The sequence below is a fragment of the Salmo trutta genome, chromosome 2 (genome assembly GCF_901001165.1).
Source record: "Salmo trutta chromosome 2, fSalTru1.1, whole genome shotgun sequence".
Lineage (NCBI taxonomy): Eukaryota > Metazoa > Chordata > Actinopteri > Salmoniformes > Salmonidae > Salmo > Salmo trutta.
Window position 1 is genome coordinate 8,660,907 of NC_042958.1, and position 17,492 is coordinate 8,678,398.

Here is a 17,492-nt window from a genome sequence, read left to right on the forward strand (position 1 = left end):
GCTGCCCTCTGGATCACAGTCACCTCGTCTGGCTCTCTCTGCCCTCTGGTCCACAGTCACCTCGTCTGGCTCTCGCTGCCCTCTGGTCCACAGTCACCTCGTCTGGCTCTCGCTGCCCTCTGGTCCACAGTCACCTCGTCTGGCTCTCGCTGCCCTCTGGTCCACAGTCACCGTCTGGCTCTCGCTGCCTCTGGTCCACGTCACCTCGGCTCTCGCTGCCTCTGGTCCACAGTCACCTCGTCTGGCTCTCGCTGCCCTCTGGTCCACAGTCACCTCGTCTGGCTCTCGCTGCCCTCTGGTCCACAGTCACCTCGTCTGGCTCTCGCTGCCCTCTGGTCCACAGTCACCTCGTCTGGCTCTCGCTGCCCTCTGGTCCACAGTCACCTCGTCTGGCTCTCGCTGCCCTCTGGTCCACAGTCACCTCGTCTGGCTCTCGCTGCCCTCTGGATCACAGTCACCTCGTCTGGCTCTCGCTGCCCTCTGGTCCACAGTCACCTCGTCTGGCTCTCGCTGCCCTCTGGTCCACAGTCACCTCGTCTGGCTCTCGCTGCCCTCTGGTCCACAGTCACCTCGTCTGGCTCTCGCTGCCCTCTGGTCCACAGTCACCTCGTCTGGCTCTCGCTGCCCTCTGGTCCACAGTCACCTCGTCTGGCTCTCGCTGCCCTCTGGTCCACAGTCACCTCGTCTGGCTCTCGCTGCCCTCTGGTCCACAGTCACCTCGTCTGGCTCTCGCTGCCCTCTGGTCCACAGTCACCTCGTCTGGCTCTCGCTGCCCTCTGGATCACATTCACCTCGTCTGGCTCTCGCTGCCCTCTGGTCCACAGTCACCTCGTCTGGCTCTCGCTGCCCTCTGGTCCACAGTCACCTCGTCTGGCTCTCGCTGCCCTCTGGTCCACAGTCACCTCGTCTGGCTCTCGCTGCCCTCTGGTCCACAGTCACCTCGTCTGGCTCTCGCTGCCCTCTGGTCCACAGTCACCTCGTCTGGCTCTCGCTGCCCTCTGGATCACATTCACCTCGTCTGGCTCTCGCTGCCCTCTGGTCCACAGTCACCTCGTCTGGCTCTCGCTGCCCTCTGGTCCACAGTCACCTCGTCTGGCTCTCTCTGCCCTCTGGTCCACAGTCACCTCGTCTGGCTCTCGCTGCCCTCTGGTCCACAGTCACCTCGTCTGGCTCTCGCTGCCCTCTGGTCCACAGTCACCTCGTCTGGCTCTCGCTGCCCTCTGGTCCACAGTTTTATTTTTAAACCCGCCCGTTCACATTCCACTAACTCTGACGCAATGTGATTGTTTAAATACCTGTCTAGTCACGCCATTCTTTGTTTTCAGGTTTCTACGGACCATTTCAGTCATCCTGTTCTTGAACAAGCAGGACATGTTGGCTGACAAGATCTTAGCAGGGAAATCCAAGCTTGAAGACTACTTCCCTGAGTATGTTCGCTATACAGTACCGGCTGAAGGTGGGTACTACGATGGACAGAAAACACCCCATTGTTTAAATCATGGTTGATTTTACTCATATTCAATATTTATAAGCATTTATAATTGTTCATTATTTAAAAGATATTATATACTGGATCATAATAAATTATTCAAATGTACTAACCTAAGGTTCACACACTCTAGAGACGAAGCACCGTTGTTGTTGCTTCACAGTGAAGGACTTCCAAACCGATCCTCAAGATGTATTCAAAGGTTAACCCATTTTGGCAACTCACACTTTTGAAAATGTGAATCAAATGGAATAATTTGCGCTGGCCCTGGAATCAACCTAATTTAGACTTCCTATGACACTTTTACTTATAGATATTCCAGGGACTCTATTGCAGTATGTGAACAATAGCATTAACATGCCTTTCTTCCTATTGTCAAATGAGAATGGTTTGGAGCATGGAGAACAGTAGTTAGATATAAACATTTGATTGCAGGCACTGCCATCAGGCACTACACTGATTACATCCAGTCCTAATGATATCCTTCTTCTGATGACATGAAATACTGTAGTCTTTAAAACCCTGGACCGTTTGTCTCTTTGTGGTCAGCCGTTCCAGACCCTGGAGAGGACCCTAAAGTGACCCGGGCCAAATTTTTCATCCGAGATGAGTTCCTTGTACGTACCGTTTTCATTCTGTACTGACTGTACACCCTTGTTTCCTAGTGTTGTAGACCCTTGTTTAGACCCTTGTTTCCTAGTGTTGTAGACCCTTGTTTCCTAGTGTTGTAGACCCTTGTTTCCTAGTGTTGTAGACCCTTGTTTCCTAGTGTTGTAGACCCTTGTTTCTTAGTGTTGTAGACCCTTGTTTCCTAGTGTTGTAGACCCTTGTTTCTTAGTTTTGTAGACCCTTGTTTCCTAGTGTTGTAGACCCTTGTTTCCTAGTGTTGTAGACCCTTGTTTCTTAGTGTTGTAGACCCTTGTTTCCTAGTGTTGTAGACCCTTGTTTCCTAGTGTTGTAGACCCTTGTTTCCTAGTGTTAACTTAGAGGCAACCATTTCAAGGTTGGAGTCATTTCCATTTCTGTTCAATCAATTCACGAAATAAAGTGAAATGTGGATGTGTCTCTCCATCACCCCACAGAGGATCAGCACGGCGAGCGGCGACGGCAAGCACTACTGCTACCCCCACTTCACCTGCGCCGTGGACACGGAGAACATCCGCCGTGTCTTCAACGACTGCCGAGACATCATCCAGAGGATGCACCTGCGCCAATACGAACTCTTGTGATTGGTTGCAGCCCACCATCCAGTCAGTGCTCTGCCAATCCCGGCGCAGTTTGATTCCACTCCCAAAACACAAGGCCCTGTTACCAGGGGGACCAGGAGAACTACTGAAGCATCACAATGCTGTCATTTTGTTTGCCATTGTTGTTTTTTTCTATTTTGTTTTCTCCTTCCTTTGTTCTTTTATTTATGGCCCATCTTGACTTTATTTTGTAGGTCTAAGCAGGGATGGGACATTGTGTGTGTGCCTCATCTTTTATTTCCAATGCCTTTATTCTGTTCATTCCACTAAGCCTTTTTAGATTTTTTTTTTTTTTTTTTGGAACTAGTCTTCTGTCATTTCTGTTGTTTGATCTGGACCAGCTGAAGTTGTTAAGAGGGTGTGTGTGCGTGAGAGTTGAGGGATCTCATGGACTCCTGTGTATGCTGGTTCCTCCCAACACTTTTCTCTCTCTCTCTCCCTCTTTCTCTTTCTCGAGTACTTGATGAAGGGGTGGGTGGGGCAGGCAGCAGATGTATCAGGTAACTTAATGCCGTCAAGGAAGTATACACATGATGTAGCACCGTGATATTTATTACTCTGTCACTTTTTGTTTATTTTGTATCATTTTATTGCAGGATGATGGAGTGCAAGGCTTTCAGGCTGTAGATTTAGCATAGAGGGGGTGGGGCTTGTGGGAGAATAGGAGGATGCTGGGAGTTTGAGTCCTATGCACCTCCGGCCTAGATGGAAAGAGAAATACCACACTCACTTTGATTTGCCCACAGATGGTCCTTTTTTACTTAGATCCTCTTGGGCAAGAGTTCTATCTATATATATATATATATAGATCTGTTTTTGTTGATTATCTTGTACAGACTGCAAAATGTAATGTTATTTTGTACAACTTTATTGAGAAAAAAACTACTTGTAGAAGATCTTTGTGCCTTGATAATGGCTGTACCTGTAAATTGAGCTCTGATGTATGTTGTTGACTGCGCTGTACAGCTTGATGTCAAACTCTATCTGACAGTAGAGACTGCAGGTAGGGCGTCTCTCTCTCTCTCTCTCTCTCTCTCTCTCTCTCTCTGTAGAGGTACATTTTTCTGGTTTATAAAAAAGGAAAATGTTCTTTAGTAGAAAAAGGAGGAAAAATTTGCGAGGGGTTAAAAAAAACACACGGAAATCCTGTATACATTATGCAAATGAACCACTTACCTACCGCAGTGACCCCAGGTCGCAGCCAGAGACATTGCCTTCATCCTCCTTCGTTTTGACGGTGAACATTTCAATTTTTGTTTCTGATTCTCAGCTTTAATACATTACAAGATCAATTGACGTGTCCAAATCGCAACCTGGTGTTGTTTTACTACAGTAGGAAGCAACTTTTTAGATATGAAGTGTGTATGAGATGTATACATACGCGTGCCAGTAAATGTGTGTGTGTGCTTCGAAGCATGCATGTACTGTAAAACATATACACACATGCACTCATGCATTGTATATGTACATTGTACATATACATTTTATATTAATATATATGTACATATACATTTATAAAGATATACATATATTCTATAAATCTATATGTACAATTATACATAGTGTGCCTATGTATATTCATATTTCTGAATGTCTAGAACGTATGTATGCATACACATGCATAGTAGGGGTCACGTCGGTCATGGACATAGAGAGCCCTTCACATTGCCACAGGCGTGAATGTGTGAACCCAATTAGATGGGCTGTTCTTTACACCGAACAGCAGCGTTCAATGTGCAAGTCTATTCTGAGAGCGAGGAGGCAGGAGTGATACGTTTGTGTCAGGCCTTTATGGAATACGGAAAAATATTTTTATTTTAATAAAGAGGCACATCAGAATACTTTTTTTTTGGGGGGGGGGGGTTGTCTAAACTGAATATGTGGGAAAATATGACAGATTATGTACACTTTGTTTATGCATAAATTACAGTTACAAGAAACCCAGTGTCACCATTTTCCCTCGACTGTTTTCGTCCAGGTCACATTTAAAAAGCTCAAATAGGGCCCTGCCATAGCTTATTCACCAGTAGATCAGAGATAACATTTTAAAAACATTCAAGTTGCCAATAATTTAAAAATGGAAACAACAACGGATAAAATCTCAGGGCACGTAATTGATCAGTAAAAGCTATCCCAGAGTGACCCAGGCCCTCCCTGTAAAAGGTGCTGTTGGGTTCTATGTCAGGACCCAGGCCCTCCCTGTAAAAGGTGCTGTTGGGTTCTATGTCAGGACCCAGGCCCTCCCTGTAAAAGGTGCTGTTGGGTTTTATGGCAGGACCCAGGCCCTCCCTGTAAAAGGTGCTGTTGGGTTCTATGTCAGGAACCAGGCCCTCCCTGTAAAAGGTGCTGTTGGGTTCTATGTCAGGACCCAGGCCCTCCCTGTAAAAGGTGCTGTTGGGTTCTATGTCAAGACCCAGACCCTCCCCGTAAAAGGTGCTGTTGGGTTTTATGTCAGGACCCAGACCCTCCCTATAAAAGGTGCTGTTGGGTTCTATGTCAGGAACCAGGCCCTTCCTGTAAAAGGTGCTGTTGGGTTCTATGTCAGGACCCAGGCCCTCCCTGTAAAAGGTGCTGTTGGGTTTTATGTCTGGACCCAGACCCTCCCCGTAAAAGGTGCTGTTGGGTTTTATGTCAGGATCCAGGCCCTCCCTGTAAAAGGTGCTGTTGGGTTTTATGTCAGGACCCAGATCCTCCCTGTAAAAGGTGCTGTTGGGTTCTATGTCAGGAGTGTCTACACTACACAGGAGTCTTTGGAACATGGGGCCTGCGGGCATCAAAGGTGACAGGTCACACAGATTAGATGTCCTCATACAGTTACTTTGACAGGTAACCATAGGGCCTATCTCTTGCCCTTCACCTAGAACATTTCACCCTCTATTGGTTTCAGTCACACTTTACTTCAGGGGACTTTTTTTTAAAAGTGGCCCGCCAAGCAAACAGTTTGATCTAGGGGAAACACTGTCAGAAGCCCTTGTGCTTGCCCATGAGGTTGGTGGCCAGGAGCATGGAGGTCTTGGTGAGGTGGAGGTGGGCCATGAGCAGGAGGGAGACGACCATGGCTGTGGAACAGTAGATGGCCACCACGCTGCTCTCCTCTGGCAGGAAGCACTTGGCCAACTGGAAGTCCGTGGGAGAGAAGGTTCCCTGGAGAGAGCGGGAGAGAGAGGTAAAACTTTCATTTAAAATGGAATTGACACCCAACCCTGAGATTGAACAAAAATATAAATGTAACATGCAACAATTTCAAAGAAGAGTTACAGTTCATGTAAGGAAATGTGACTGGGGAATACAGATATGCATCTGATGGTCCCGAATACCTTAAGCTAATGCCGAGGGGTGTGGATCAGAAAACCAGTCAGTATCTGGTGTGACCACCATCTGACTCATGCAGCACAACACATTCCTTTGCATAGAGTTGATCAGGCTGTTGATCGTTGACTAAAATTTTGTCCCACTCTACAATGGCTGTGCGAAGTTGCTGGATATTGGTGGGAATTGGAACACGCTGTTGTACACGTCAATCCAGAGCATCCCAAACTTGCTCAACGGGTGGGTGACATGCCTGGTGAATATGCAGGCCATGGAAGAATTGGGACATTTTCAGCATCCAGGAATTGTGTACAGATCCTTGCGACATGGGGGCGGCACATAGCCTTGTGGTTAGAGCGTTGGCCCAGTAACCGAAAGGTTGGTGGATCGAATCCCTGAGCTGACAAGGTAAAAATCTGTCATTCTGCCCCTGAACAAGCCACTGTTCCTAGGCTGTCACTGTAAATAAGAATTTGTTCTTAACTGACTTGCCTAGTTAAATAAAGGTTTTTTTAAAAAAGAATGATGGCGGCGGATGAATGGCACGACAACAGGCATCAGGTTCTCGTCACGGTATCTGTGTATTCAAATATCCATCGATAAAATGCAAGTGTGTTCATTGTCTGTAGTTTATGCCTGCCTATACCCCCAACGATTATCTTGGCATAGGATAAATGCTCACTAATAGGGATGTGCACAAAATTTGAGAGAAATACGTTTTTTTTTGTACGTATGGACAATTTCTAAGATGTTTTATTTCAGCTTATGAAACATGGGACTTTACATGTTGTGTTTATATTTTTGTTCAGTGTAGTTAATTAGTTACCAGGATGAAGCTGGGGTTGTTGCGGTTTCTCCAGCTGAAGGAAGGAACGCTGATCTCTGGGTGCTTGTTGTCATGGACCACCTTACAGGCACTGTGGGTGTGGCCACTCAGGATAAGGCGGGGCTGGAACCACCAAAGTAACTGCAGAGTGGGACCAAAAGAATCCATCATATTTCTGTAATCACATGCCTCTAAAGCCGTGTTCACATTGGCCGTTTGAACTGACTCAAATCGTATTTATTTTTCCTGCAGTCAAAAAAACACATGGAATCAGATATTTTGAGACACATTTCAAAACAAGTCACATACAAATTTGATTCCTGGCCATGCAACTTGTGTCTGAACGGTCAAATCTGATTTATTTGTCATCAAGTGGTTTTAGACTGTTAGTTGGTATCTTGTTGCTTGCTAGCTACTCTGTTTTGTAATGTTTTTTTTTATTTATTTAACCTTTATTCAACTGTTGACATGTGGTAGCCAACTAGCTTTTTAATTTTTTACAAAGTAATGAGTGAATATGCTAGAAAGCTAAACAGCTACCTAGCTAGCTAGCTAGTGGACTGCTGTGGCTAGCTAGCTAGCTAGTGGACTGCTGTGAATAGGTAGCTTGTGAACTGTTGTGGCTGGCTAGCTAGTGGACTGCTGTGGCTGGCTAGCTAGTGGACTGTTGTGGCTAGTCAAAAAGGACTCATTTTGAAAGTTGGATCATCTTATCCTTTGAGGCTTTAAAAGTGTTAAAATGTCCATGGCAGACATTATTGTCACCTTAGCTTGCTACAGAACTGAGTGATAGGAAGCGCAAGCACCACCACCAATCAGTTTAGACCACTGCACACACACCCCTCGTTACTATGACAACTAGCATAGCCTTGTCAGCACATGACTGCTGTCTGAACACACACAATTTGGTCACTTGTAACTTGCTGTTTGGACAGTTAGTTGTCCAAAACAAACAAATCTGATTTGAGCATTAAGGCATGTAGCGTGAACAAGGCTTAAGAAGACCCAACATTTGTTATGGTTTTCAGTCAGAAAGATGCACTCTTCAGAATGAGCCCTAGGGCTGTATCTCAATAGCCTAAAGTGGCTTCCCCTCCTTGTCTCCTTTCCTTCATCTGCATGATCTGAATAAAATAAAACAGGTGCAAGCAAGGAGAGGAGGCCACTTTAAACAATGAGATGCACCCCAGGTGTTCGTTATATGACCGAGCGTGTGTAAGCTCACCCTTTGAGAAGCCTCCTGGGATAGCACGTCATAGCGCTCATGGAACACCTGGTGTCGCTCTTCAGGAGAAGCAGCGTCCTGCCCAGTGCACTCTGCATCGTTGGGTCGGTACAGAGGGTAGTGCTTCCGACAGAAGGTCAATACACAGTACATAACATACTGTAAGTGAACAATGCTAGGTGTTTTTGTATAATAGGTAGGCTATACACAATTTGGATTTCATTTGCAACTAACCAATAACCCCAACCCCCCCCCCCCCCCCCCCCCCAGAACAGCTTAAATTCGTCAGGGCATGTTTTCTACATGGTGTTGAAAGCGTTCCACAGGGATGCTGGCTCATGTTGACTCCAATGCTTCCCACAGTTGTGTCAATTTGGCTGGATGTCCTGTGGGTGGTGGACCATTCTTGATACACACATGAAACTATTGAGTGTGAAAAGCCCAGCAGCGTTGCAGTTCTTAGCACTAACCGGTGCGGCTGGCACCTACTACCATACCCCATTCAAAAGGCACTTAAATATTGTTTCTTGCCCATTCACCCTCGGAATAGCACACATACACAATCCATGTCTCAATTTTATTTGAACCGTTATTTTTCCAGGTAAGTTGACTGAGAACACATTCTTATTTACAGCAACGACCTGGGGAATAGTTACAGGAGAGAGGCTTTAAAAAATCTATCTTCAAGTGACATCAATAAAGGATCATAACTTTCACCTGGTCAGTCTATGTCATGGAAAGAGCAGGTGTTATTAATGTTTTGTACTAAAAATACCTGTGAAATCAACATCTTTAAAAAAAATAGCTCATTATATTTACTCGACTCATTAGCACGGATAGAGAAGCTTGCTGTGGAACGCTAGTTGTTTACATGTTTGATTGGTCAGATAGGTGCAGGCGTGAGAAATTTCACCAGTGGGGAGAGAGCAAGAGAGAGGGGTACACATGGATGGCGCATGGCTTGAAGCGCTAAGCATCATGACATGACATGAACTGGAATAGGTTTAGGCTATTATAACTTCACAGAATTATGTACTAGACATACACTACCATTCAAAAGTTTGGGGTCACTTAGAAATTGATCAGAAATACAGTGCAGACATTGTTAATGTTGTAAATGACTATTGTAGCTGGAAACGGCGGATTCTTTATGTAATATCTACATAGGCATACAGAGGCCCATTATCAGCAACCACCACTCCTGTGTTCCAATGGCACGTTGTGTTAGCTAATCCAAGTCCTCAACTAGCCTAGCTGCTAGCTAGCTGCATATCAAGGTAGCAGGGTTTTCTTGAGGGCTTGAACGCAGCCCGCGACGCGGTTAGCCATTGTGGCTGGGACCGCAGATTGTCCCCGGTTTGTGGCTGTCTAGATCCCTGCTGTTCGTTGTTGTTTTCAATCTTCCCTGTGACCTGCCCTGTCTGGAACTGTGAGGAGTAACAGCATAACCTATGTTGCTAGCTACCATGACAAAGACCAAAGCCGGCGGGAGTACCGTTGAGGACAGTGGTGTCTCTCTCACACGTAAAGGATCTTTTAAACAAACACAAATAGTTCTACAAGCAGTTTTTACATCAACAAGAAAATAGCTTCAAGTGTTTTGTCCAAATATCGGTGGATTCAACTAATAAAAAAATGGATGACCTGACCAGAGAGGTACAGGACCTGAAGAACAGTTTGCAGTTCTCCCACGGTCAGCTCAATGAGTTGAAACAGGAGAACAGCAAGATGACAGCAGTCTGTAAGTCATTGAGATAGGACATCAGATCTGTGTGTGAATCCATGATAACAATGACGGATACATCGAGGGACAGTCCAGGCGGAACAATATGGTTGTGGATGGAATTGCAGAATCTTCACAAGACCTGGATGGAGTCTGAAGACAAAGTGAGGGAAATGATCTTTGAGAAATTGAAGATGGACCACAGGAAGATTGAGTTGAAACGTGCCCACAGGACTGGAAAGCCCACAACCGGCCCAGGTGACAGGCCCAGGCCGATAGTGTTCAAGTTCATGAGGTTCAAGGACAAGGTAGCTGTTCTGGAAAGAGCCAAGAACTTGAGAGGAATGTATATCTTCCTCAACAAGGACTATCCTGAAGCTGTGCGCCAGAAGAGGAAAGAACTGATCCCAGCCATGAAATCTGCCAGGGCACGTGGGGACATGGCTTACATCCACTATGACAGGCTCATTGTCTACCCTCCCTCCCAGAAGCCTGGAGGGGATGAGAGAGCCAAGCCTATGGGTTCGTAGCTTCAACCCTGCAGCACACACACACCAATTGATTAATGGACTGCTGAATGTATATTTTGTTCTCTTGCTTTGCTTGCTCTTTTCCATATTATGTCTATCTCTGATAAGCTACCCAGGAAAGGGCTGAAAATAGCCCATATTAATATATGTAGCCTTAGAAATAAGGTTCATAAAATCAATAACTTGCTAACATCAGATAACATTCATATATTAGCCATTTCTGAGACTCACTTAGATAATTAATTCAGTAACTAAATAATATGTGTGAAATGCTTGATAGTGTATGTGATGTAAACAAAGAGGTCTATTTTCTTGGGGACCTGAATATTAACTGATTTTCATCAAGTTGTCTACTCAAGAGGAAGCTTCTTACTGTAACCAGTGCCTGTAATCTGGTTCAGATTATTAATCAACCTACCAGGGTGTTTACAAACACTACAGGAACAAGAGCATCCACATGTATTGATCACCTTTTTATTAATACTGTAGAACTTTGTTCTAAAGCTGTATCTGTACCCATTGGATGCAGTGATCACAATATAGTGGCTATATCCAGGAAAGCCAAAGTTCCAACAGCTGGGCCTAAAATAGTGAATAAGAGTTCATACAAAATATTTTTCTGTGACTCTTGTGGGTGATGTTAAAAATATTTGTTGGTCTGATGCGATTAATGAGGAGCATCCAGATGCTGCGCTTGATGAATTTATGAAATTTCTTCTTCCAATTACTGATAAACATGCGCCTGTTAAGAAACTGACTTTTAGAACTGTTAAGGCTCCATGGATTGATGAGGAATTGAAAAACTGTATGGCTGGAAAGAGATGGGGCAAAAGGAGTGGCTAATAAGTCTGGCTGCACATCTGACTGGCTAATTTACTGCAAGTTGAGAAATTATGTGACTAAACTCAACAAAAAGAAGAAGTAACTGTATTATGAAGCCAAGATCAATGATATAAACTTTGGAGTACTTTAAATGAAATTATGGGCAGAAAGACAAATTCAACTCCATCTTTCATCGAATCAGATGGCTTATTCATCACAACACCATTTGATGTTGCCAATTATTTTATTGATTACTTAATTGGCAAGTGGGCAAATTTAAGCAGGAAATGCCAACAACAAACAGTGAGCCATCGTATTCATGCATAAAAAACAAATAATGAAAGAAAAGCATTGCAAGTTTTGTAAAGTTAGTGTGGGAGAGGTGGAAAAATTATTGTTATCGATCAATAATGACAAACCGCCTGGCATTGACAACTTGGATGGAAAGCTACTGAGGATGGTAGCTGACTCTATAGCCACACCTATCTGTCATATCTTTAATCTGAGCCTTGAGGAAAGTCTTTGTCCTCAGGCCTGGATGGAAGCAAAGTCATTCCGCAACCCAAGAGTGGTAAAGCGGCCTTTACTGGTTATAACAGCAGACCTATAAGCTTGCTGCCAGCTCTTAGCAAACTGTTGGAAGAAATTGTGTATGACCAAATACAATGCTATTTCTCTGTAAACAAATTAACAACAGACTTTCAGCATGCTTATAGAGAAGGGCAGTCGACATGTACTGCACTGACACAAATTACTGATGATTGGTTGAAAGAAATTGATAATAAGAAGATTGTGGGAGCTGTACTGTTAGATTTCAGTGCAGCCTTTGATATTATTGACCATAACCTGTTGTTGGAAAAATGTATGTGTTATGGCTTTTCAACCTCTGCCATAATGTGGATTCAGAGCTATCTAGCTATCTAATATAACTCAAACTGTTTTCTTTAATGGAAGCTTCTCTAATGTCAAAAATGTAAAGTGTGGTGTACCGCAGGGCAGCTCTCTAGGCCCTCTTTTCTATTTTTACCAATGACCTGCCACTAGCATTAAACACAGCATGTGTGTCCATGTATGCTGATGATTCAACCATATACGCATCAGCAACCACAGCTAATGAAGTCAAAGAAACACTTAAAAAGTTGCAACCTGTTTTGGAATGGGTGGCCAGTAATAAACTGGTCCTGAACATCTCTAAAACTAAGAGCATTGTATTTGGTACAAATCATTCAATAAGTTCTAGATCTCAGCTGAATCTGGTAATGAATGGTGTGGCTGTTGAACAAGTTGGGGAGAGTAAATTACTTGGTGTTACCTTCGATTGTAAACTGACATGGTCAAAACATATAGATTCAATGGTTGTAAAGATGAGGAGAGGTCTGTTTGTAATAAAGAGATGCTCTGCTTTTTTGACACCACACTCCAAAAAGCAAGTCCTGCAGGCTCTAGTTTTGTCTAATCTTGATTATTGTCGAATTGTGTGGTCCAGTGCTACAAGGAAAGACCTAATTAAGCTGCAGCTGGCCCAGAACAGAGCGGCACGTCTTGCTCTTCATTGTGATCAGAGGGATAATATAAATAATATGCCAGTCTCTCTTGGCTAAGAGTTGAGGAGAGACTGACTGCATCACTTCTTTTTATAAGAAACATTGTGTTGAAAATCCCAAATTGTTTGCATAGTCAACTTACACACAGCTCTGACACACACACCCCACCAGACATGCCACCAAGGGTCTTTTCACAGTCCCCAAATCCAGAACAAATTCAAGAAAGCGTACAGTATTATATAGAGCCATATTGCATGGAACTCTGTTGCATCTCATATTGCTCAAATAAACAGCAAACCTGGTTTAAAAACAGGTTAAGCAACACCTCACGGCACAACGCCTCTCCCCTATTTGACCTAGATAGTTTGTCTATGCATTGATATGTAGGCTACGTGTGACTTTTAAAAAGAATGTATGTAGTTCTGTCCTTGACATGTTCTTGTCTATTGACGTTCTGTATTATTGTTTCATGTTCTGTGTGGACCCCAGGAAGAGTAGCTGCTGCTTTTGCAACAGCTAATGGGGATCCTAATAAAATACCAAATACCAAAGCTATGATCCCTTATTGATGTCATCTGTTAAATCCACTTCAATCAGTGTAGATGAAGGGGAGGAGACAGGTTAAACAAGGCTTTTTGAGCCTTGAGACAATTGATAAATGGACTGTGTATGTGTGCCATTCAGAGGGTGAATAGGCAAGACAACATATATAAGTGCCTTTGAATGGGGTATGGTAGTAGGTGCCAAGCGCACCGGTTTGTGTGTGTAAAGAACTGCAACACTGCTCGCTTTTTCACCCTCAACAGTTTCTTGTGTGTATCAAGAATGGTCCACTACCCTAAGGACATCCAGCCAACTTGACACAACTGTTGGAAGAATTGGAGTCAACATTGGCTGTTGGCTGTTGGATGCTTTCAACACCTTGTAGTCCATGCCCACAATAAAATTGAAGCTGTTCTGAGGACAAAGGCGGGGTGGGGTGCAACTCAATATTAGGAAGATGTTCCTATGTTTTGTACACTTAGTGTACAATGACACTGCAATTACCTATAATTAACTAAAGTAGTCTGTCACTTGGCAAGCACACACACACACTAAACCGTACCTGTAGGATGATAGGTGATGAGCGGGGAAACTTCTGCATGTCCTCCTGACAGTATGTTCTCATGCTGCTTGACCGGTTTCTCTGTGAAATCCACAATATCATTACTATCTACTTTCACATTAGCAATGGGAGTAACATCATGTTGACAATGTGTAGGGACAAGCCTTCCTCTTTCGTGACAACATAATGCTTACTGCATTTCAAAAGACATTTAGGGATAACATTTCTGGGGATGTTAGTGAATAAAGTCTGGGATTGACCCACATATCTTTGGCGCTGAGTAACATGAAAAAGCCATATGGTGACTCTTGATTGCACTCGGGAGAGAAAGACTCATTTTTTTGTCAATGCTCAAATCTCTGCTGTTTTCCAAATCCCAATAACCTCCATTTTGTTTGTGTGTTTGTGTGTGTATTTGTGTGTGTGTGTTGCATTGATGAGGATGACGGTTGTGATTAAGATCACCAGCACTGAACAGTTGAGAGCCTGAGAGAGGCTGTACAGCTCGTTTTCCACATGCTCGCAGATGGGGCAGCGGTCTCCATGCATGGCTATACTGTTCACCAGGACAAAACTTTGTGGGAACACACACACACACACACACACACACACACACACACACACACACACACACACACATTAATGATGGTACAAGGATTGGAGCTAAGCTACACATCAACGTGACTAAACACAAACACATTGTTAAACTGTTTACATGCATCATTTTGAGACAAGGTTAGATGACACTATTTACAGTAAAGTGACCTACTTGACTCCCTTGTAGGTTACGATCTGGGCAGAGGTGACATTGAATACCCTCTCAAAGCGTTCAAGTTTGTACCAGCTCATTCTGTTCAAAGATTTAAAAAACAAGTTATGTCAAGAGAAAGAGGGGCACAACCACAGGGCTAGGGCCTACTAACGCACACCAACTACAGACAACATAACTCCCTATTGTTAGCGGAACTAGGTGACAATAGAGAGGACGACGTTGTTGACATGTTCTTGGTAGCCTCCATTTAACAGTGAGACTTCTGAACTTAACTTACTCATGATGGAAGCCGATGTCATGGTTACCAATGATGGCTATAAGCTCCATGTCTCTGGGATGTCGGAAGATCTGCTTAAAGCGGCGGACGTCATCCTCCCAGTCCTGAAGAATACAAGGTGCATATTCAGATGGTCACAGAGGAACAGTTTGAGCTGGGGTATCAACATCTGCCTCAGCCCCTCCTAGCACTAGACACAGTAGGGTGTGTACTACTGTTATTTAACTCCTCCCTCAGGTGGATTTAGGTTACATCATACCATTACCTCATAATGAATGTAATGAACTCCCAAACACCTACTCCCATTCACTGTCTGTGTTTCTACTAAAGCACAACTGGTAGGGGTTAGTCACACCTCAAGGACAATCAAATCAAGAAAAATGAAATTGGAACGGCCAATGCTCAAATCCACGCACACACACACGCACATCCCTTTACGTGCCAACAGATAATATTATCTCATATCCTGAGTAGTCTAGCTGTTTGGCGGTGTGTGTGGTCTATCATTTCTGATAACCGACAGTGTCCATCAACTAACCTTTGGGGAGCTCCATTTCCCCTCGTCGAAGATGTCTCCCAAAATGAAGACCACCTCTGGCTGTAGGACCCCCAGTGCTGTCTGGAAAGCTCTCTCCATCTGCCATTCTCTATCAGGGAGGAATGTACCGTACATTATGATTAGGGCAGGGAGTTTTCCTGACCATGTGGAAAGACCACAAGGAAAGACCACTAGGGAAAAACTCTGGGCCCTGACTATAGTGATAGCCTATTACAGTCCAGAGTTGTCCTGATGAGGCCTCATGAGGAAATACTCCTGGCCCTGATAATGATCTGGTGGTCATGACTACCCAACACTACCAAGATACAACCACCTTTGATTGAAAGTGTTGTTGTCCATCATGCTGTATAATGTATTTAATACATCCTGGTAGCATCCTCCCAAATAAAATAACTATTGAGAAGGACCACTAGAACTCATTTTGTGGACCATGTGAACGTGAAGCATTGCAGAGCTGGGATCCGGTTTAGTGCCCTAGCTGGTGAAGTTGGATGCCATCGTGATTTCATATTATCTGATATTCATTTGAGCCATCTAAGAGGATTAATTCTATTCCTGTCCTAAAAAAAAAAAGCTCCCACTTTCCATGACTTATGGACGTGTTTGGAGGGACTTGTGCTGTCTGTTTCTGTTCATTGTTTTCAGATTTTATTTTTTTGAACATCTGATATGAGATGCAAATTACAGTTTTTATGAGATGCAAATTACAGAGAGGTTTGAAATGCACACATTCAACAAATGACAGTCCTACATGGATGTAAAACACACAAAAAAGAAACATTTTTTTTTATTAATATGATAACTTATCAAATACGCATAAGCAATGAAATTGGAATAGGAATTTAAAGCCTACCTTCGTAGTTTGTCGAACCAGTGTCCCTTTATTGCGCCAAGGAGGTGGGTATCCGACAGAAACAAAGCGCGAAGCGGGGGGACTCCCTTGCCGCTGTCTCTATTCAACTTCGGCCACGAACAACGCAAAATTGCAGAGTAATATATCAAATATTCACAGAAGATAAACACGCAAATGACAGATAAGAACAGAGTGAAAGTAAGTCCCCATTTACATTTGCAACTCAGTCCGTGCATGTCTAAAAACGAAATGCCAATCTGATCCAGTCACTGCTGGACAAGGCGAACTAAATCCTGCTAAATCATTGAAAATAACTTGCCCTAGATAAACGTAACGGCTTAAGAATTGTACAGAGGACCCATGTCCTGCCTAAAAAAATACGCATATTCGTCGGAATCAATAGTTGTTGGTCCGTTTAGGATTGTCATGCGACAGCAATCTCCCAAATATGACTCGCGAGGGATGTCTAGTCAAGAGAATGCGGAGGCTGAATAGTTGTTGGTAGCAAATTACTTTGTATATATCAATATTTGACTGCAATTATTGGCTTAATTTGGCTACAAAGTCCTCAAAACTAGTTTATGGCACGAAGCGCGATGCAGTTTGAGCATGTGTGTGAGAGAGAGAGTGTGTGTGTGTGTGTGTGCTGGAGTGCGTTCAGTTCGCGTTAACGTTTACACTCAACCACACGTTTCCCCAAAACCGTGCGCAAAAAAACGGTGCGGACCTTTCTTCGAAAGCCTTTGAGGTCGCATACGTTTGCGCCCGTTTGGTGTGTGTGGCCTGGTCAATATAGGTGTGACCTTCTGAAATCGCAAAACTCGTGCATATGATTACTGCACTCTGAGCCACCATAATTTCAACGTTTTTCAACTGGTCGTTCAGTACAGTAAGTCTACCGTTTTCGTTGATATCAACGTTGCACACCGTTCTGTTGTACTGAACGCAACCCTGTTTGCCTTTATTTTAAACTACTGGTCAGGACGAACCACAATATTCATCAGACATTAATCAGATTCGTAATTATACAAGCCTGACTGGTACTGTATATGTCACTTTTTCACGTGCATTTTAATTGACTTGTGACTAGCTACATTGTTTTGATGGCAACAGTATAACGTTTGTATTTGTCAACCATCCACACATCTAAATTGGAATATCTATCCGTGTGATGAAATGTACTGAACGGGTAACTAAATCCAGTTGAATTC

The 17,492-nt window shown here is 43.8% G+C and overlaps 2 protein-coding genes across 5 annotated transcripts in view; one reads left to right on the forward strand and one right to left on the reverse strand.

Moving 5' to 3' along the window:
• LOC115150015 (guanine nucleotide-binding protein G(olf) subunit alpha) overlaps nt 1-4,672 on the forward strand; it is a 69,918-nt gene extending 65,246 nt beyond the window's left edge. For 2 of the 4 annotated variants that reach the window (XM_029692876.1, XM_029692894.1), the window contains exons 10-13: nt 1,326-1,456; nt 1,623-1,691; nt 2,039-2,106; nt 2,572-4,672. In XM_029692876.1, the coding sequence (XP_029548736.1) occupies nt 1,326-1,456; nt 1,623-1,691; nt 2,039-2,106; nt 2,572-2,718 (415 nt within the window). In that variant the 3' untranslated portion in view covers nt 2,719-4,672. The remainder of the gene's footprint in view (nt 1-1,325; nt 1,457-1,622; nt 1,692-2,038; nt 2,107-2,571) is intronic. The other 2 variants (XM_029692885.1, XM_029692903.1) reach the window with 1 other exon arrangement.
• mppe1 (metallophosphoesterase 1) lies at nt 4,635-16,912 on the reverse strand. Its single transcript, XM_029692913.1, has 9 exons — nt 16,282-16,912; nt 15,408-15,516; nt 14,870-14,973; nt 14,590-14,670; nt 14,286-14,394; nt 13,821-13,901; nt 8,097-8,219; nt 6,872-7,012; nt 4,635-5,880 (listed from the first exon to the last, which is right to left on the reverse strand). The coding sequence occupies exons 1-9, from the start codon at nt 16,515-16,517 to the stop codon at nt 5,698-5,700; spliced, it is 1,167 nt and encodes a 388-aa protein (XP_029548773.1). The 5' UTR covers nt 16,518-16,912; the 3' UTR covers nt 4,635-5,697.
• Between the last annotated feature and the right edge of the window lie 580 nt (nt 16,913-17,492).

Coding starts and splice junctions, on each gene's coding strand:
- mppe1 (XM_029692913.1), bottom strand. CDS start 16,517: ATGCACGGACTGAGTTGCAAATGTAAATGGGGACTTACTTTCACTCTG. Junction 14,395..14,589: donor GTAACCTACAAGGGAGTCAA/GTAGGTCACTTT, acceptor GTTCCCACAAAG/TTTTGTCCTGGTGAACAGTA. Junction 5,881..6,871: donor ACAACCCCAGCTTCATCCTG/GTAACTAATTAA, acceptor CGCTCTCTCCAG/GGAACCTTCTCTCCCACGGA.